Here is a 21,962-nt window from a genome sequence, read left to right as displayed (position 1 = left end):
AAATGTATGTGTTCTCCTTCCATACTGCACAAAAAAGGGAGGTTCCCCATCATTAAGTCGTTGCCATTGGTTGTTAACCCTGTTTATATGCCCTTGAAAAACACCAATACTCAATAGAACTTTCCACAGGGTCAGGGGCCCACTTAGCGCAATAAAATCCTCTGATGAGTATCCTTCTGGCTGTAAGTACACCCTGCCCCTGTTATTAGTGTACCTAAGCACCATTATATGTACCCTTATTATCCTGACCATCATGGAAAGGAAAGTCCTGATTGGTTACTATGGGTTACAAGGCCTGGTGCACACTGTTGTTATAGCATTGCCCCATGAAGGTGAGCTATATAATATATATATATATATAGATTCCTTGTATCTCGGTCTTATTCTGATAATTCTTAAGTAGTTAGATGGAATGCAGCACTGGGTTTCTCTAATCACACCCCAAAACTGCCTGTCTGACCAAAATAGCAACAAGGCACACTCTGCTCTTATGTAACCTGCCTTGCCCCTGGCCTTGTAGTCCTATAAGCTTCGCTGCCTGCCTTTATTTACAGCCCTGCTGACTAGTGTCAGTCTGTCAATAATTAACAACAGCAATAATAATAATAATAATAGGAGCAAATTCTCTGCCACCTACTGTTACGCAAGTAGCAACATAAGCAGCATATTTACATGGCTTCCTTTCTCCCATACTTACTGGATAGGATAGGCATATCCCTGTACTAAGTACAATTCAGCAGAAACAGCCCACTAAGTTTGCTCATAGTCTGTACAGAGAGATACCATAAAACTATGGCAGCATAGGGATTCCCCTGTACTAAGCACAATTCAGCAGGAACAGCCCCCTAAGTTTGCTCATAGCCTGTACAGAGAGATACCATAAAACTATGGCAGCATATGGATTCCCCTGTACTAAGCACAATTCAGCAGGAACAGCTCCCTCAGTTTGCTCATAGCCTGTACAGAGTGATAACATACTGTAAAACTATGTCAGCATAGGGATTCCCCTGTACTAAGCACAATTCAGCAGGAACAGCCCCTAAGTTTGCTCATAGCCTGTACAGAGAGATACCATAAAACTATGGCAGCATAGGGATTCCCCTGTACTAAGCACAATTCAGCAGGAACAGCCCCTAAGTTTGCTCATAGCCTGTACAGAGAGATACCACAAAACTATGGCAGCATAGGGATTCCCCTGTACTAAGCACAATTCAGCAGGAACAGCCCCTAAGTTTGCTCATAGCCTGTACAGAGAGATACCATAAAACTATGGCAGCATAGGGATTCCCCTGCACTAAGCACAATTCAGCAGGAACAGCCCCCTAAGTTTGCTCATAGCCTGTACAGAGAGATACCATAAAACTATGGCAGCATAGGGATTCCCCTGCGCTAAGCACAATTCAGCAGTGTTTCGAACAGACCCTTAAGGTCCCCATACACGGACCGATAGTAGCTGCCGATATCGGTGCCTTGGACCGATTCGGCAGCTTATCGGCCCGTGTAGGGGCAGAAACGAGGGGCCCAGGGCCAAACGATCAAGTTATTTTTTTTTTTTACCTAAACGCTCCCTGATATCGCCCACCCGTAGGTGGGGATATCGGGTGAAGATCCGCTCGCTTGGCGAAATCGCCAAGCGAGCGGATCTGCCTGTGTATGGGGACCTTTAGGGTAATGTCCCATGGAGAGATTAGTCACCCATGATAAATCTCTGCTACCCGGCAATAAAGAGAATCACCAGTATAAAGGCCAATACATCGCTTTGGTTTTCCGAAGTCATGCGAAGTTTCCTCCTGCAGGCAACCAGTATGGAGAGACATCAAACAGCCATTCTGGTAGAGGTGTTGCCTTTAGTACAAGTCAGCAGGGCATTGTGCTATTTATCATTTGATAGCTATGATAGTTTCCCCAGAAAAAAAAAAACTTTCATTGTTCCCTCCTAAAGAAACAAGTCTGGCGAGTCGGGGACAAAGTATAACAAGACACAGGGCAGCTCCGATGACACCAGGTATATAAAGGCTTATCTATGAGCGAGTTATAAATAGATACCTACAGGAAATACTGAGATTTATTAAACCAGCAGAAGCAGAATAATACTAAGGAATCTGTGATCATTTCTATTAGATGCAGTTCTTATACACTATCTGGGGTCTATGTATATGAGCCCTTTATTGAACTATAGATTTGTATGAACCTGGGGGAGCTGCCAAACTGCTATCTCTGCTGAAGGAAAAGGAAAGTTTTTTGTTTAACTGGCCATGTAAGTTTTCTGTATCACTTTGCCTATGGCCGCCATCTTACTTATATCCCATTTACATCAGGCATGTCAGCTGGTGTTGGGGGCTACAGGAAATCAGTGCTGCGGAATTTGTTGGCGCTTAATAAATAAATGTTAATAATAATAATAATAATAATCCACTTTCCCCTTCTTTGCAATCCCTATGCAATATTTTTATAGTTTAAATTAAATATAATTAAAACTTAGGAATGCAATCTGTTATTCAGTAAGCTGCAAATTACGGTAAGGTCATCTCCTACTGAGTCCATAATTCTAATTTTTTAAAAAAATGTAACATAGTAACATAGTAAGTTGGGTTGAAAAAAGACTACCGTCCATCACGTTCAACCATAATGCCTAAATATAACCTGCCTAACTACTAGTTGATGCAGGGGCGCTTCTGCCATTAGGCGAGTTGAGAAACTCGCCTCAGGCGGCAGAAGCGCCCCAGTTACCAGGGGCGGCAAAAAGCCGCTCCTGGTAACTTTAAGAGCTGAATTTCCGTTTTTTAAACCGGAAATTCGGCTCTCTGCACTAGCGATCTCACCGCCCCCGGACCCGCTCCTGCGCTCAGAAGGTAAGCGCTGGGGAGCGGGGCGGCATCCAGGAGCCGCCTCAGGCAGCGATATGTCCAGAATCGCCCCTGAGTTGATGTATATCCTTGTTCTCTGTAATAATAAAACAGTACCTTGTATTTAATCTTAACAAAGATATAACTATTCTTTATGGTGGTGAGACAATCCTATTGGGTTTAGTTAGGCCCTAGGGCCAAATGATTGTATTGCAATGAAGGGGATAGAAAAAGTCAGAGCGAGGACCACATCAATGAGCCAATGTGGCCCCCAATCTAATGAAAAATCAGGCCTGTCTGATTGATATCTGGACAATTTTGGCCAGATATTGGTCAGGGAGGCCTGTTGGTATGGTCGGCAGGAGTAACCGGGCCCTTGAGGGTCCTGTCGGCCCAGAACTGATCCCTAAGTATGTTTGCTCAGGGGAGGGGTTTGGGTGGCCAGCGGGGGGCTAGGGAATTGTGGGGACCCCGGCGGGGGTCCCTTGGGGGGTTGCAGAGCCCCTGCAGTCGCAGCACCGGTGGGCCCTGCACCCCCCAGTCCGACCTGCCTGTCAGAGAGCCCCATACACAGGCAGATAAGCTGCCAAATCGGTCTTAAGGACACAAATCGGCAGCTGAAATCTGTCTGTGTATGGCCACCTTAAAGGAACAGTAACACCAAAAAATGAAAGTGTATAAAAGTAATAACAATATAATGTACTGTTGCCCTGCACTGGTACAACTGGTGTGTTTGCCTCGGAAAGACTACTATAGTTTATATAAGTAAGCTGCTGTGTAGCCATGGGGGCAGCCATTCAAAGGAGAAAAGGCAGAGGCACTTAGCAGATAACAGATAAACCCCCATTATATGGGGCTTATCTACTAGTTATCTGCTATGTTACCTGTGCCTTTTCTCCATTTTCCAGCTTGAATGGCTGCCCCCATGGCTACACAGTAGCTTATTTATATAGTAGCTTTTCTGTAGCAAAAACACCAGTTTTTTGCAGAGCAACAGCACATTATATTTTAATTACTTTAAAACACTTTAATTTTTTGATGTTACTGTTCCTTTAAGTTGCCCACTTTTGGATAGATAGAGCCCGTTACCCACTCAGTTGGTCCCACCATGTCCTAGGACAGTGCTGTCCAACTGGTGGCCCGCGGGCCGCATGCGGCCCTCGACCCCCCTCTGTGTGGCCCCCCACCTGTCTGGCTGCTTTAATGCCTTAACTTTGTGTTAGCTTTAAATGGTATCAGTACTGAGATTAACTGGCCCCCTGCATGGTTCTCACCTCAGATTCAGGCTGTAATCCCTCTGTATTGTTTAAAAATGTAATCCCCTGTGTTGTTCACACCTTTTCACACCTCAGACATTGTTTGTACTGCCTGGCCTATGCTGCCTGTGTGTAGGCAGCATAGGGTAGGCAGAGTATGGCACATAGGCAGCATAGGATAGGCAGAGTATGGCACACACAGGTAGCATAGGACAAGCAGAATGCTGCCTGTGTGAGCCATACTCTGCCTACCCTATGCTGCCTGTGGGAGGTGAACCTGGAAGGGGTTTGTTCTGGGAGTTTGTTAGCAGTTGGAAATAGACATTAAATGGTCCCTAAGGTGTGTAATTATATGCTGGGGGTTGCTGTGCTATCCACAGGGGAGGAGGCATATGGATTTAAGGGTATGTCTAAATATGACATAATATAATTCTTTAACATATGAATGATGGTTGATATCCCTGCAGCGACCATTGTGATAAAATGGGTGTGGTTTGAAGTGGATGTGGTTTAAAATGGGGGAGTGGCCAAAACTGGCTTCCATTAGCGGCCCTCCACCATGTATGCGAGAGAAATTCCGGCCCTTGGCACCGCAGAAGTTGGACAGCACTGTCCTAGGAGCTAGATGTGGCCACTTGGCATGGTCCCAAGCAGTTACTATACTAAGATATGAGCAAAGGCTAAAGGATTCAGAGCTATGGGGCTTTCTGGGGGATTAGGACGTTTTGCACTGGGCTATGGTAGAATTTACAGTACCAGGGGACCCATAATTGACAGCTCTGTTGTTCTGGAACATTCCTCACATGCTGATGCAGGGCTGGAACCTTCTGTACCTTCTGCAAAATTAAAGTTCAGCGAATTAATTCTACAGCAAACAAAGCCAAACCCTTCTCACACCTAAACATGGCTAAAGAATGATTCACGCCTGAGCGACAGGGCCGGCTGCAGCCACAAACGCACCGTGATTATGGAGATTCAGTGTGAAGACACATGGAGCTTCTTAGTAGCAGCTACTTGTCACAGCTACTAAACACCCAAAAATACCCCGCCAAAGACAATACTGAGAATTGCCCCTGCTAAAACACACGTAGAGACAATTATCAGTAAATGATCAGCATTGTCTATTTTAGTAGCCGTGACAAGTAGCTGCTACTAGTATCTCTGTGTGTCTTCACCCTAATATTTCTCCTGCTGCAAACAATTCATGGTCTGGACTGTAGGATGAATGGCAGGGTTAGTTGTTTGCAGCAAAAAAAAATAATATATATATGAGAGGCAAATTAACCAAGGAGGGGACCCCTGCATTGCAAAAATAGTAAAAAAAAAAAAAAAAGTATCATTGTGCCAAAGCTTTATATTCTATGGTTCAGGGGTCTCTTGTTGTTACTGGAAGATAACATAGGAAGGGTTAAAAGTCAGACTGTAGAGTAGCAGAATTAAACATTAACCTAAAATTGGCAAAAAAAACCCCAAAATGCTAATTATCTGGAATTAACTTTCTCTTTAAACCTGTTCATACCATGCAATGCGCATACTGTATGTGGGATAACGTAAAAAGTAGTGGAAAATTCTTCCAGGTCTAGTAACCCATAGCAACAAATTAAACTTTTGTTTTTGAAACAGCTGACCAATCAATGCTACCTGCTGATGAGATGCCATAGGTTACTAAAGCAGAAGCAATTGTTGCACCCCTATTACCTCCATGCACTGCTTGGGTCTATTTAGAAGGGACAGTGAAATGGCATGTATTACAAGGGATTATTCTCCCCAAACATTTTACCAATTTTTACTTTATACCTATAATTAGATCTTCTGGTTGTAATGCGCCCCCTACTGTTAGACTGCTGTTAGAGCAGTCACCTCTAGCTCTGCAGCTGGTATGTATCTATACCATTCAGCCCATGAGATGAAGGCTACGGCAGTGCTGTGAGTTGTACATGAATATCAGCCTAAAGCCAATAGGTTAGAGAGTGTAACTATATAACTAAGTGGGCCCCAGAAAGTCAGTTTTGCCTCAGGCTTCACTATGAATAAAAATGGCCCCCGTGTATGTTTATAGGTGTAAAATTATGTTTGTACTGCTTGTTAGTATCATAAGGGCTTCCTTATCACTCAGTAGGTTTTTAATCTACAAACAACAAGAATTTGGGCAGTGATATGTTGTTTGGCAATGTATAAACCACATATAATATTAGAGCGCCACCTAATGGCGATTTGAATATTTTGACTAACATAAAAAATATTGTATTTCCCTTATCATATGTTAACATAGAGCCTTCCAGAGATACAGAGATGATACATCATTCCCATCAGTCTCACTGATGCCCCAGTGGAGCTTACAGTCTAAGGTTCCTATCCTATACACACCGACACCGGGACACATGCTGATCACTTTCCAAGCTACAAATACAAACCAGTCTTGTGTTTATAGTTAGTGCTTAGCAGTGCAATGCAGAAAGGATTTAATTTATCAAGGATTGAGACAATCTTACTAAATCTGTGAAACTGAAGCTCAGCCACCCATAAGGACTTGAAAAGCCTTTTTCTGTGCAGTGTTGACTGGGCTTCTGCCTACAATTGTGCAGTGTTTCTTTAAGAATTTATTTCTGTAGTTGCTGGACTACAATTCCCATAATGCTTGTTTTACCTTGATAATATAATACAAACTACTGAGCTGGAGCACACTGCTATAGAAGGTGTATATCCCCTTAATGTGAGAGGGTTGCCAACAGGCTCCCTGTACTGATTCGAAGGGGTACATTCATGAAAACGAGAGTTCGAATTTCAAATGGGACAAATTCGGATTGGATACGAAAATTTCTGAAGATTACAAATATCATGAAAATGCTTACGAAAAAATCGTATTAGTCACGATAATATTGTAATATTGAAAGTCACAAAATTTTTGTACCGAACAATTGTAAACATCGGGAAAACCGTTCCGATTTTTTTGCGCAAACGTCTGAAAAAGTCGCACGGGCATCGAAAAAGTCGCGCAAGACATGAAAAATTAGGTGAAAATACACTCGGAGCATTCAAATGAACACTACTTGCGTTCGTGTCTTAATAAATCTGCCCCTTAGTGTAATTGGAGACATTACAAGTGTATTTCTTCTATCCCCAAACACCCAGTCAGTGCTGTGCCCATGTCGGATTACAGAGCAATATCTCATCATGTTTCTCCCTAAGGTGGCTCAGAGCTGTAGATCATGCTTGTCATTGGAGGATACTGTTGCATGTGAAATTAAGCCTGAGCTGTTTACTATAATGCCCAAGGGAGTTCTGTGGTTTACGGCAGCATTACACCTGTTTAACCAGCTATATATGTTGCAGAAGCCCAGTGCTTTACTATGGTGCCCCAAATGTGATATTTGTGGTTTAAAACCCCAGGCACTCAGATTCAGTCTGTATTTGTGACGCTCCTGTTTCAATTACATGTAATAACTGTCAGGGCTAATTTTCCCCTGGCACCTTTTAGGGCCAAGAATTCCTTAAATTTTTCTCACTGACATAAATATGCCTTTACGTTTCCCTGGGTGTGACTGCTCCTATGCTTGGAGCTTGGCGCTTGGCGACATAGCAACATGTTTTGCTCTCCCTAATTTAAATGTGCTGTGATTGAATATGTACAATGGGGCTGCAAGGCGGTACTGTCGTCGCTAGCCAACTCAATGTTGGGCCTCCAAAGCTTTGAATGGTCCTCTAGACCCCCATTGCTCCATCCCCCAAAGGATGAATTGACTATCCCTTTCCAACATTCCAACCAAAGACTGGTAAGTGGTATCTCCTGAATACAGGCCATGAGTTTGGGTTATTTATTAAATCTATAATGCATTAATTTAGTAGAATACAGGATCTTCCCAAATAATGTCAGAATACTAACTAACAATCATAAGTCTCTGAACTCAGACATTTCTCCCTACTCGGCATCCTGTGTTTGTTTGGAAAATGGCAGGAACTGCCTCTGCTTCACCTTTCTCCCCCCCAATCAGGAAGATGACAGAGGTCGACAGCTGGTGGGGATGAGACAATGAGTCCTTAAGAGGAAGGAAACATGAACAGCCGCTAGTAAGGCAGCTGTGAGCGGAACCAACTAACTATCCAGCTTGGAGAGATAATGACCTCATGTAGAGACCTAAACCAACAGTAAGGATTTCAGACTCACACTGACCTCATGTAGAGACCTAAACCAACAGTAAGGATTTCAGACTCACACTGACCTCATGTAGAGACCTAAACCAACTGTAAGGATATCAGACTCACAATGACCTCATGTAGAGGCCTGAATCAACTGTATGGGTAACTAACACTGACCCCCAAATAGATACCTCAACCAACTGTATAGATAACAGACTCACAATGTAGAGGCCTGAATCAACTGTATGGGTAACTAACACTGACCCCCAAATAGATACCTCAACCAACTGTATAGATAACAGACTCACAATGTAGAGGCCTGAATCAACTTTATGGATAACTAACTCACACTGACCTCAAACAGATACCTCAACCAGCTGTATAGATAACTGACTCACAATGTAGAGGCCTGAATCAACTGTATGGATAACTAACACCATCAGTTGCACGAAAGATCGTTCAATCGGCCACTAACGTTCAGGGCTGAAACAGCAGATAAGGAGGTAGAAACAATAGGATATCTACCTCCTTCTGCCGATTCAGCCCTGACAGCAGATTTTGCTCAGGCGCCTTCTATGGCACCCGATCAAAATCTTTTAACCCGCCCTATCCGCGACTGATAACAGCAGCCTCCTGCGATATCGGTCGACTCACCTACTTGCCATACACACACTGAATATCGTACGAAACGAGGTTTCGTACGATATTATCGGTGTGTGTATGGCCAGCTTAACTCACACTGACCTCAAATAGATACCTTTACCAGCTGTATAGATAACTGACTCACAATGTAGAGGCCTGAATCAACTGTATGGATAACTCACACTGACCTCAAATAGATACCTCAACCAGCTGTATAGATTATTGACTCACAATGTAGAGGCCTGAATCAACTGTATGGATAACTAACTCACACTGACCTCAAATAGATACCTCAACCAGCTGTATAGATTATTGACTCACAATGTAGAGGCCTGAATTAACTGTATGGATAACTAACTCACACTGACCTCAAATAGATACCTCAACCAGCTGTATAGATTATTGACTCACAATGTAGAGGCCTGAATCAACTGTATGGATAACTAACTCACACTGACCTTAAATAGATACCTCAACCAGCTGTATAGATTATTGACTCACAATGTAGAGGCCTGAATCAACTGTATGGATAACTAACACTGACCTCAAATAGATACCTCAACCAGCTGTATAGATAACTGACCTACAATGTAGAGGCCTGAATCAACTGTATGGATAACAGACTCACAATGACCTCAAATAAAGGCCTCAGCCACCTCTCCGCCTAGGTAAATAACAATCCAGCCCAGAAGACTTATTCCTTACTTGCTCCTCCATATCCCTTGGGGTATTATATTAAAACTGTACATCAATCTGAACCACACAGGGATGTCTATGTTCAGCCATTGGGCCTGCCACCCCTATTATTTATTTTTAATGTTGATGCTTGCTGGAGGCTTACCTCCCCTTTAAAAGTTCAGGGAAAAAAAATTCTTTAAACCTGGCACCAGAATGTACTTGGATAGGAAATCATTTAGGATCACATATCAAATACTTGGAGGCTACAGGTTCCATGAATTATATATGAGTTTGGTAATTAGAACCTTTTTATCATGATGCAACGCATTCTTTCACACTGGGAGAACTGGTCTGGATGTAACAAGACCTGATGCAATGCTCTTAAAATAGGACAAACATATGGCAACATATATGCACGGAGGGCATATTCTGATATAGGGACTGCCCATCTGCTAACTGTAGGCCACGTTCTACATACAGCCGGTGGTGAAAGGGCTGCTGGGAGTTAAAGTGTCTATCAGGTGATACTGGGCAGAGTAGTGGGACCCAAGTGAGGCAAACCACTTTTAGCTTCTTTCTTATTTTCCTTCTCTTGTTATATCTCTACTTCTCCTCTTTTCCTTAATGGCCATCCTACATCTGCAACAGTTCAACCACCACAGGGTGAACATGCCTGCCCTGTCATAATCAGTATGGCACCCCATACCCACTCACTCTTCATGAATACACTGCTGCCCAATGGAGGCAGAGATATATTCATCAGGTGATGCATGTCTCTGTGCCCTGCTTTAAAGGGCAGAGACCCGTGGCAACTTTTTATAGTGCAAAAAACATTGGGGATGTTCATGTTAAGGTCCCCATACACGAGGCAGAAACGAGGGGCCTGGCCGCCCGATATCTGGCCTGAAATTGGCCAGATATCGATCAGCCAGGTTAGAAAATTCAGTCAGATCGGGGACCGCATCGGCTCGTTGATGTGGTCCCCTAACCGACTGCCCCATTGCCGCCATTTGAATTCGATCGTTTGGCCCCAGTGCCAAACGATCGAATTCGCCTAAATGTTCCCCCGATATCGCCCACCATAGGTGGGGATATCGGGTGAAGATCCGCTTGCTTGGCATCGCCAAGCGAGCAGATCTGCCCGTGTATGGGCAGCTTTAGTCGTAATGTGTTTAGACTCAACTCAAGCCTAATAGGCAGCACTATTACTAAACTTCCAAACCTTCATGGATACTGCATCAGGCAAACCTTCAATTTATGGGTAGTGGGATAAGTTTATCAACATAAAATATCAACAAAAAAACTATCTAATCCCAGTTCTGATCTCCTCTTGTTTGGCCAAGATGGACAGCGAGTCAGATGATCATGGATCACATACAGGCTAAAACTAAAATGACCTGACCTAGCTAATTGCACAGGAACAACTGTTAAATATTAAGTATTAAATGTTATGTGTAATTTACTTTACCTGGACTAAAGGAGAGATTCCATTGGACCCAGCTGTGTTACTTGTTACTATCACCACCTGTTCTGGGCAACACAATCCTGAAGAGTCATTGATTTTGTGTGGTTGTTGTTGGTGATAAGTTGTAGATGGCTCTGGTTTTAGATTCCCTGAAGAAGGAGTGGTTAAAATATTGGGCTGGGCATCAGTGAGACACAAGAAGCTGATACGCTTGGTGGGGTCAACAACCTTCTTAGAATTGTGGAAGGTTCTCATAGGAGCATGTGTGCGGCTGTCCTCTGGTTGTTCCTTTGGATATGTGTGACTTGAGTCCAGTCCTGAGGCTCCACATACCATAGGGAGGTCTGATGGCAGAAATTGGGTTGATGGTTCTGGCTGAGTGGCACTATTCTGCTTGTCATTGGTTGGGAGGATATTGCTTGAATGTATTTGTGGGGTACTGGTTAATACATCATTTATATGGATCTGTGGTACCACTTTTGGTTGGACATTGTTGGAGTTCACCCTAGGCACTGTGGCAGATGGCAGGGTGTTGGTGGCAGCAAGCTTTGGCATGCTGACTTTTGGTAGGGTGTTACTTGTATTGATACATGGCACCTTAACCGGTGCCAGGGCTTTGCTGGCACACTCATTTCTTGATGTAATGGCATTATCAGTAATGGCCGGCTGGATATCCAAAGGCGGTGGGGTGACATTGGCACTCACCTGTGGGCATGGTGGTAAGAATTTGTAGCTGTACTCATTACTAGGCACAGCTACCTGCACATCCTCTGATGGATCCTTGTAGGGCTGATAACCATTGAATCGTTTCGAAGCCAAGGGCAACACTTTGACATATTTGGCCGGTATATAAAATGGCGTAGTAGTCTTATCAAGGCACACCTGCCACCAATGCTCATTAGTCCTCTTCAGAAGGATGTACCTCTCGTTGGGTTTTATAGAGATGATTTTCCCATCTTTAGATGAATACTCGAAGGCGTGTTCCACCAACACCAGCTCCTGTTCTTTAGATCCAGCTGACTGCATCCCGACCTTCAGGGCCCTGGTAAGGAACAAAGCAGCGTTAGCATGATACACGTATTAGGTCTATCTGCGTAGATCCAATATCCACTTTACAGACACCGAATCAGGGGCGCAGGTATCCATTGAGCTCCGGATAATAATCTGATCTGCTTTCAGTATGTCAGAGCTAAGGAGCTGTCTTTCTTGGCGTGAAGAAACCTGCATACATATCTCACATAGTCTGAATTCATTAGGAGGGGGAAGCCAAGGGAACATGTGTACTCATCAGACAAGGGGAATATTATATCAGTCTATTCGAGTTTTATCATCTAAACTGGGTCTCGTCCTACCATTTTCTGCAGCAGTTCTACCACCACAGGGCGGACATGTTTGATCTACTAATCAGTATGGCAGTAACAGAGAAGGTAACCGTACCTACCTGGGCTCAGGATTAGGAGAATTAGAAAATAAAAGCATAATGAGAGCTTATCCGCTCCGGAGCAGTCGGGAAATGATGGATCAGACTCTCTTTTAGCAGGATTTAATAACGAGAGTGTTGTGAAAACAAATATTTCCAGTTCATCTGCAACTTTCCTGATTCCGTAAACAGAGAACCAGACACCCGGAATCAAGGAGAAACCCGGAGATGCATGAGTCAGAATATTATAAAATGAGGGAGGCACCCAGAATCTACAGAAACCAGGCAGGAGATAGAGGGAAGACGTCATGGCCTGCCCTATAGTTAGGATTCATCCCGGCTAACTGTACTCTATCACTGCCAGTTTGGTAATGGTTGAATGAAGGACTGAAGTTGGTGGTGGATATATTTTTTTTTTTTTTACATCCTCAGCCCCTACGTCAGGGCTTTAGCATGGGCACTGAATACAAAGAGTTTGTAGCCTTTAAAATAGCTTTAACTATGATGTACACAGGGATACTGTATACAGAGACAATTTAGTAAAAGTTCTAATGGCTTATTTGCTATTACTCTGCCAAATTTTTGGACTGGCATATCTCACATAGTCACTGTATCAGGTGTCATTGGCTCATGAGCTGAATTCAGCAGGAACAGCCTCCTAAGTTTGTTCATAGCCTGAACAAAGAGATATCATAAAACTATGGCAGCATAGGTATTCCCCTGTACTAAGCACAATTCAGCAGGAACAGCCCCCTAAGTTTGCTCATAGCCTGTACAGAGAGATACCATAAAACTATGGCAGCATAGGGATTCCCCTGTACTAAGCACAATTCAGCAGGAACAGCCCCTAAGTTTGCTCATAGCCTGTACAGAGAGATACCATAAAACTATGGCAGCATAGGGATTCCACTATTCTAAGCACAATTCAACAGGAACAGCCCCTAAGTTTGCTTATAGCTTGTACAAAGAGATACCATAAAACTATGGCAGCATAGGTATTCCCCTGTACTAAGCACAATTCAGCAGGAACAGCCCTATAAGTTTTCTCATAGTCTGTACAGAGAGATACCATAAAACTATGGCAGCATAGGTATTCCCCTGTACTAAGCACAATTCAGCAGGAACAGCCCCCTAAGTTTGCTCATAGCCTATACAGAGAGATACCATAAAACTATGGCAGCATAGGGATTCCCCTGTACTAAGCACAATTCAGCAGGAACAGCCCCCTAAGTTTGCTCATAGCCTGTACAGAGAGATACCATAAAACTATGGCAACCTGGGTTTTTTCTTTTAAAAAAGCATGAAGAGTTTTAGGGTACAGTCTTTGTATTATGTGAGATACTAAACATAGCTGACTAATTACCCTCATGATTGTGCGTCAGTAAATGTAAATCAGGATAATTGTATTGCAGGTCGGAATGCGTAATGATTAGGTAAATAGCACAAGCCTATATTAGCTGCTGGTAACGTGGGTCAGTTTCAGTGCCAATTATAAGGTGCACAGTGAAGCCTTGGTACGCTCTGTATTATTCCCACTACAGGCTGCTATACCCAGGCAGTTTGCCACTTTTAAGAGCCACAGGTCATAGATTAGTTGTGGTCTCTGAATGGCTACAGGTTAGTTCTACCCTTGTGTTTTTCTAATGTTCTGATTGGCCAAACACGTGTAATACGCTGCTACATTATAGCTTTTGCAAATGTTCTAATTCCATGATTGGCTGCAGGTTTTTGGTCATGCCCATTGCAAAGATGATTTGCTGGGATACAACTCCTGGCATACCCCAACACATCAGTCATTGCACACAGTGGGAGCTGTAGTCCAGCAACATCAAGGGTAGATTCTTAAATCAACAATGGTGAAACTACCATAGAGCAGACCCAGCAGCCATGGGTGGGGTGGAGTTGCACCGACTGGTTGCTGCCCAAGGGACAGAGGGGCCGAGTGGTCTACAAGAGGATCTTCCAGTGGGAATCCTGATTAAGGTAGCCATACACGGGCTGATTGTAGCTGCTGATATGGGTCACTTAGACCGATTCGGCAGCTAATCAGCCCGTGTAGGGGCACAAATGACCAGCCTGCCTGACGACATCTGGCCTGAAATCGGGCAGATATTGATCGGGCAGGTTAAAAAATTTAGTCGGATTGGGGACCGCATCGGTTCGTTGAGGTGGTCCCCGAACCGACTGCGCTTATTCCGGCGTTCTAATTCGATCGTTTGGCCCCATTAGCCTAAATTCCTTGCCAAGCGAGCAGATCTTCACGTGTATGGCCACCTTTACTCATGGAGCATATTTCTTCTAGCACCGGATACATAAACAGCACTGTGGCATAACAGCAACATGGCACTGGTAGGCAGTCAGGGTACTGGGATTTGCAGTACAAGAACCAGTATAACAGCCCCAGTAATAGCTCGGGGTCTTAATTAACCTCAGTTGATAATTAATTCTAATTACATGTACACTGTGATTGGCCAAGTTCTTTGAAATGTGATTGGCTGGTTCTGCTTTAAATAATGTGTTTGTGGATTTTGACGTGTTTACTAAGATTGGAGATAAATATCTCTGGTGATGTTTCCCATAGCAACCTATCAGCAATAAGATTTGGACAGTCACCTACAAGTTAGAAGTCAAAGCAAAGACCTAATTGGTTGCTACAGGCAACATCACTGGTGACATTTATCTCCAATCTTAGTAAACACGCCCCATAGTACCCCTTTTGGTACGAATCGCGTAAGGTTTTTATTGGCATTATGTGTATGAATATAATAAACTAATATGTTTTTACTTCAAATTGAGCTGCTTTGAAACTTTTTTGATGTTCTGGAGTGCCTGCCTATTTTTCCCATGTAAATGGCTCGGGGGTCTGCCTATTCAGCCTTGCATATACTGTGTGCCACTGGTTGGCAGGCCATTTGCGGAACAACAGGATGCCACGGCTGGTTCCACACGTGCCACAGTAACCCTTCTTCCCACTGTTATTCTTTCTTCTCTCTGTCCGTCCTACTTTTTCCTGTTTTCCCTTCTGTTTGGAGAGACAAACCAAGAATGTGGCGCTCACATCCAGCACAGGAAAGCGCGGAGTTCCTGTGTGTCACTGGTGTAAGTGTGCGCAGTCTCGGCCGGCAGGATTCCTGCTGCCCTACTGATAACAATGGTGTTTGGGCCTGAGCCGCACAGATAAACCTTTATTGGCCACACACTGCCCAGTCTGCAATTCATATACAAATGTACGCCTGTGCCCTCAATCATAAATCACAGCAAACCACACATTCACTATCTGTCAGTTGCCATTAAAAGGGCAGTTTCGGCACAGAATTAGTATCCTTTTCATGGAATATATATTTTTATTTGTGCAGTTTATTATGATTCATTATTTCCAAAACTATTCGTCCACTTCCAATTCAAAATGGAAAATCCCTGCAGGGTCAGACTGGGCGGCCCACACCCGACCCTTGCCTGCGCTCCCCCTGCCTGACCGCTCCTCCCCTGATGCGTTAAATTTACGCGCTCGGGGGAGGACGTCGGGTGGGGGGCCATGCGTGGGGGGTTAGGGGGGCCCCTGCAAGGGGGGTTAGGGGGGCCCCTGCGGGGGGGGTGGAGCGGGCACCTGTAGGGCCCCTTGGGCAGGAGCCCCGGTGGGCCCTTCATCCCCCAGTCTGACCCTGAATCCCTGTGATTTCTATAGCTTACAGCTTACCCTTCTATTCAGGCCCTCTCCGACTTGGGGTTGGGTCCCCTTTTCATTAACTTTTAGTATGATTCAGACAGTAATTAGACGGTCTCAGGTCATTTTGGTCTGGACCTCATTTTATAATCTTTGTGTTTTGAGTTATTTAGCCTTTTGTTCAACTGCTCTTCAGTTTGGAATGTCATCAGCTATCTGGTTGCTAGTGTCTAATTTAGCCTAGCAACTAGGCAGTGGTTCCAATGAGGGACTGGAAGATGAATAAAAAAAAGAGGGCATCAATAGAAAGATAAGGAATAATAAGCAATGATAAAATGAAGCTATATCTGCTTTAGGCTGCCGGGGTCTTTTGAAGGCAGAAGAAGAAGGAAAATAGAGAAAGAATTCAACTGTGTATTGGTTGCTATGGGTGCACTGCCCAGGTGCAACTGAGCCCCACCAGGGGTAACCTGACTGCTGCAACTGAGCCCCACCAGGGGCAACCTTACTGCCGCAAATGAGCCCCACCAGGGGTAACCTGACTGCCGCAAATGAGCCCCACCAGGGGTAACCTGACTGCCGCAACTGAGCCCCACCAGGGGTAACCTGACTGCCACAACTGAGCCCCACCAGGGGTAACCTGACTGCCACAACTGAGCCCCACCAGGGGTAACCTGACTGCCACAACTGAGCCCCACCAGGGGTAACCTGACTGCCACAACTGAGCCCCACCAGGGGTAACCTGACTGCCACAACTGAGCCCCACCAGGGGTAACCTGACTGCCACAACTGAGCCCCACCAGGGGTAACCTGACTGCCGCAACTGAGCCCCACCAGGGGTAACCTGACTGCCGCAACTGAGCCCCCCCAGGGGTAACCTGACTGCCGCAACTGAGCCCCACCAGGGGTAACCTGACTGCCGCAACTGAGCCCCACCAGGGGTAACCTGACTGCCGCAAATGAGCCCCACCAGGGGTAACCTGACTGCCACAACTGAGCCCCACCAGGGGTAACCTGACTGCCACAACTTAGCCCCCCCAGGGGTAACCTGACTGCCACAACTGAGCCCCACCAGGGGTAACCTGACTGCCACAACTGAGCCCCACCAGGGGTAACCTGACTGCCACAACTGAGCCCCACCAGGGGTAACCTGACTGCTGCAACTGAGCCCCACCAGGGGTAACCTGACTGCTGCAACTGAAGGGCTGATTTATTGACAGCAGGTAAGTTTGTTCCCATTCTGAGACCTGGCAACCGAAGCCTAGGTGCCAACTGCTTGCCCGTCGCCATGGTACTGCAGATGTCATTGCATCGGTTCTAATTTATGATTTGGCATGTGGCTGTTGCGGCGTCAGTTTATTTTGCACACATAACAATACGGATGTGGAAACAGTCTAAAGGGCAAAGCGACCTGCATTTCTGTTTTTTTGGGAGGTGCCCAAACAATGGCACTTTTTTAATTAGCAAATTAAAGGAAAAGTTTCTAACAAATACCATGATATCCTTGTCAGTTACCTCACCCCTTTAAGCCCTGACAAAATAATAAAGGGGCAGTTTACCTTAGAATGAAGGTCAAGGCACTGATTTTCAGCATCAGTTTTTTTGCTTCTAAAATCCAAAATACAATATGGTTGCTACGGTCAGTGACACTTGGCTACCAGAAAACCCTCCCCTGAGACTAGATTTTTCAGTTACTTATCTTTGCCCTTTATCTTCCAGTCTGCCATTTAGGGGGCTACAGCACGTGGGACCCTAACAACAAGATACAAATATCTAACACTGTGGCCCGGGCACATTGGCCGAGACACTATGGACAACAGGAGGTGCCTAACAAATGATTCCATTCCGCACATTAGACACATTATACAAGGGGTGTATTATATTGTATAGAACACTGTGTGTTGATGTATTTAAAATGGATGCAGACTGCACTGGCAGAAACCTAGCCATGCACTATGCCTCTATGCCTCTAAGTAACCATATAGTATGCTGATTATTATTAGTATCTTTTATTGATTTGGCATTGGCATATTCTACAGTGTTTAACAAGGAACTTTTTTTAAATTCATTGCAGTCCCTGCCCCACACAAACAGAGGGTGGGCTTCATTCAAAGTCAATGGGACATTTGGCAATACAGTAGGCTAATGTACAGTATAGTGATAGGATATAATATGCCTTTTATACTTCCACCTATCACCCACAAAAGCCACTTAAATTCTCAGTGTGTTACTAGACTGTGGCCACAAACTCCCACAAACACAGGGGTGACTTTTAAACACCCAACAGATAATGGTTGGAATCAAACCCAAAATCCCACCTGTTCTACAAGACAGTAATGGCAGCTGCCGTGCCACAATGCCACCCCCTATAAAGAGCTGAGCATACAAATACAGATACAGCGGAACTGAAATGTGGGTCTCACCTGCTGCCCTTCAGCGACTGAGCGGCGTAGGAACCTCAAACCCCCTCTTCATTTCTTTCCTTTCTCACAAATCCACGGGTGTCACCTCTGTTGTTGGTGTTCCAGAATTTGTGGGGTGCTGCCCACGGTGCATAAAGTGTTTTATGGCCAGAGAGATGGGTGTGTAAGGAAAGGCTGTGCCAGCGAGCAAGGCAGGGAAGAGGCAGGTAGAAGCCTTTAGTACAGCCAGAGAGAAGTTTATGGGTTAAGGGCAGTCTAAGAGAGGGGCATTGCCAGGTGTAGGGTTTAATGCCCCCCCTGTAAGGCTCTGCCAGTTTCCGTGTAACCCCTGGGCTGGGGCAGAATGAAGAGCAGAGCTGCAGTGCGAGATACCAGGTCTGTGCAGAGCAAGAGGCAGGTCTAAGAGCTGTGTTTGTAACTGGTCTCAGCTTGCCTGCCCGTCTCTCTCACGTTTCCTGTTCAACAATATCAAGAGCAAAGCCCTCGCAACTCACATTCATACTCACTTCCTTGCAGAGCTGCACCAGCTCCAGAAAATTCAGGGGGCTACACGCACGTGTGCAAACCTGGGGCCAAATTATTTCAAATTATCTATATCAATCCTTAATGGTCAAGGTAAAAGTTATTGCTTAGTGACTTCAAGTCAGCATTTTGTAAGGAGAGCAGGCAGTATTTAGTGCTACCAGTCCCTATTTCTGTAAGGAAATGAGAGCAGAGCAGGCAGTAACCCTTCCAACACTTTCCCCTGTCTCTGCCCCTATATATTAGGTACCTATCTAGTGCTACCAACCCCTATTTCTGTAGGGAAATGAGAGCAGGGCAGGCAGTAACCCTTCCAACACTTTCCCCTGTCTCTGTCCCTATATATTAGGTACCTATCTAGTGCTACCAGTCCCTATTTCTGTAGGGAAATGAGAGCAGAGCAGGCAGTAACCCTTCCAACACTTTCCCCTGTCTCTGTCCCTATATATTAGGTACCTATCTAGTGCTACCAACCCCTATTTCTGTAGGGAAATGAGAGCAGGGCAGGCAGTAACCCTTCCAACACTTTCCTCTTGTATCTGTCCAGCGGACTTGGGGGGGGGGGGGGGGGAAAGAGATATTTGATTATCTGTGATATTTGTGCTATTAGTCAACCTAAGCACTGTTAATTATATTTTGTAAAGTTTTCAATAAACAACATAAAAACCCTATATATTAGGTGCCAATCTAGTGAGACTAATTACCAGGAACCTGTGGCTAAACCATGCATCCATGCTAGGCAAACAACCCTCTGCCCATCAGTATTGTTTATTCTTTTAACGTCATTGCCCACAGGTAATAAAGGAACAGATCCATCCATTCAATTTGGGCACCCCGACGCTTGGTGCCAGGGTACAATATAGGCATGGTAGTGCTGTAGCTCTGTCTCATACATTCCGTGCATTCCCTGCCCTGCCAGCTCTTTCCACTTTTCCAGTGTATCCACATTCTTATTAAAGACTCACTTCCTATTGTTAAGCCTGTAATTATTAAATGTATGTTTGGGAATGATACAGGATGACTCCCAACAATTTATTTAGGATCTAGCTATCTCTTTGGGTCTTGGAAAGAATTTAAATAAAAAGCATATATTCTTCCCCTTGGGGTAAATGTACTTCTGACTGTCGACTTTATTTAAAGTAGTTATTTGCAGCCCGGGGCTCTCCGGTCTTGTCAGAGGGGCCTGGGAACTGTAGTTTGGCTATATATTATATATAAGTCACTGAGGGGTTCTGTGCCCATATAAAGGCACAAGGCTGCAGGCTGAGTTATACAGGGAACTCTGAGTATCACTCATGTATTATAAGGGATAATGTACCCCCTACTGTAAATGATAAGGATATTAGCAGTCACTGAGGGGTTCTGTGCCCATATAAAGGCACAAGGCTGCAGGCTGAGTTATACAGGGAACTCTGAGTATCACTCATGTATTATAAGGGATAATGTACCCCCTACTGTAAATGATAAGGATATTAGAAGTCACTGAGGGGTTCTGTGCCCATATAAAGGCACAAGGCTGCAGGCTGAGTTATACAGGGAACTCTGAGTATCACTTGTGTATTATAAGGGATAATGTACCCCCTACTGTAAATGATAAGGATATTAGAGGTCACTGAGGGGTTCTGTGCCCATATAAAGGCACAAGGCTGCAGGCTGAGTTATACAGGGAACTCTGAGTATCACTCATGTATTATAAGGGATAATGTACCCCCTACTGTAAATGATAAGGATATTAGAAGTCACTGAGGGGTTCTGTGCCCATATAAAGGCACAAGGCTGCAGGCTGAGTTATACAGGGAACTCTGAGTATCACTCATGTATTATAAGGGATAATGTACCCCCTACTGTAAATGATAAGGATATTAGCAGTCACTGAGGGGTTCTGTGATCTTATTTAGATATGAGGTGCTTGATGGAACTGTTTTACCCCATTTGCCCCTAACACGCAAAATATGAAAAGACATGATAGAAGAGAGGCAGACGGTTTATGATTGGAGAATCCTTCTGCATATTAAGTGAGCCTGTGTTGCATAGTTCCCGTTTGCCAGTAAGTGGGGCAGGAAGCTATGCACTAACCTTTATCCCCAAGGGGCTTCCTTGACTATAGACTAGATTAGAAAAAAACAGAAACATAAGTGTTCTCAATGTCACATTTAATGTCCATAAATGAAAGATATGGGCCTGCATGAGTATTATTTAGGGGAACACCCACTGAGTGATGGAGAGAAAGGTTTCCAGATCTGCGGTGTGTATAGTTGGGCGTCTGATGATGAACCTTCCTGCGCATCCCCACTACTTTTGTTTGTAGCTGCAGCTTCTGTGCAAAGCAGCTGTACGCTTCCTGCCATTGTGCAGCCCTGACAGCGCCAACCGCCAGCACCCAGCACCCAACCACAGTCACCAGTCTCAGGATACACTACTGGCTTCATCTGGTGCAAATACCTTGCACAGCAAACTTACTCACACATTCATAGCAGCAAGGGCAAGTTAACTAATATAATAAATAAGTGGGATAACTATGGACTGACAGCCTGAATCCTTCTCTTTTTGTTGCACTACAGCTCCCTGTGTCCCCAGCTGGCAGAGGTTTCTGGGACTTGCAGTTTAACACAATCATAATCCTTAATCCACCAGGATCACAGGGTTATTGGCCTGAAGGGCACCCCGACTGACTATACATGGCCAACATGTTGGGCTTTATGTTTCAGTTGGTATAAATATGAAGTAGTGTACTGTATATTGCATTATACTCACAGAGAGTCCTGTTTATTGCACTTGGCTCCTTGCCCCCCTGTTCACAAGGCAGGCCGTATGTTCATTATTTATAAATGCCTTTTTCTGTATTGGGGTTACTGGGCCTTTACGCCGGAGAGGGTTCACATATACCAGCAATGGAAGAATCCAATGAA

General features: G+C 44.6%; 1 protein-coding gene across 1 annotated transcript in view; it reads right to left on the bottom strand.

Annotated features, from left to right (window-relative positions):
* arhgap27 (Rho GTPase activating protein 27) overlaps window positions 1-18,930 on the bottom strand; it is a 58,881-nt gene extending 39,951 nt beyond the window's left edge. Inside the window, exons 1-2 of the mRNA XM_002933160.5 lie at window positions 18,532-18,930; window positions 11,028-12,066 (exon numbers count right to left, since the gene is read on the bottom strand). Coding sequence (XP_002933206.3) covers window positions 11,028-12,050 — 1,023 coding nt within the window. The 5' untranslated portion in view covers window positions 12,051-12,066; window positions 18,532-18,930. The remainder of the gene's footprint in view (window positions 1-11,027; window positions 12,067-18,531) is intronic.
* Window positions 18,931-21,962: the final 3,032 nt, after the last annotated feature.

The sequence above is a fragment of the Xenopus tropicalis genome, chromosome 10, assembly GCF_000004195.4.
Source record: "Xenopus tropicalis strain Nigerian chromosome 10, UCB_Xtro_10.0, whole genome shotgun sequence".
Taxonomy (NCBI): domain Eukaryota; kingdom Metazoa; phylum Chordata; class Amphibia; order Anura; family Pipidae; genus Xenopus; species Xenopus tropicalis.
Note: the sequence above shows the minus strand (reverse complement) of the source record. Positions and strands in the feature narration are given on the sequence as shown.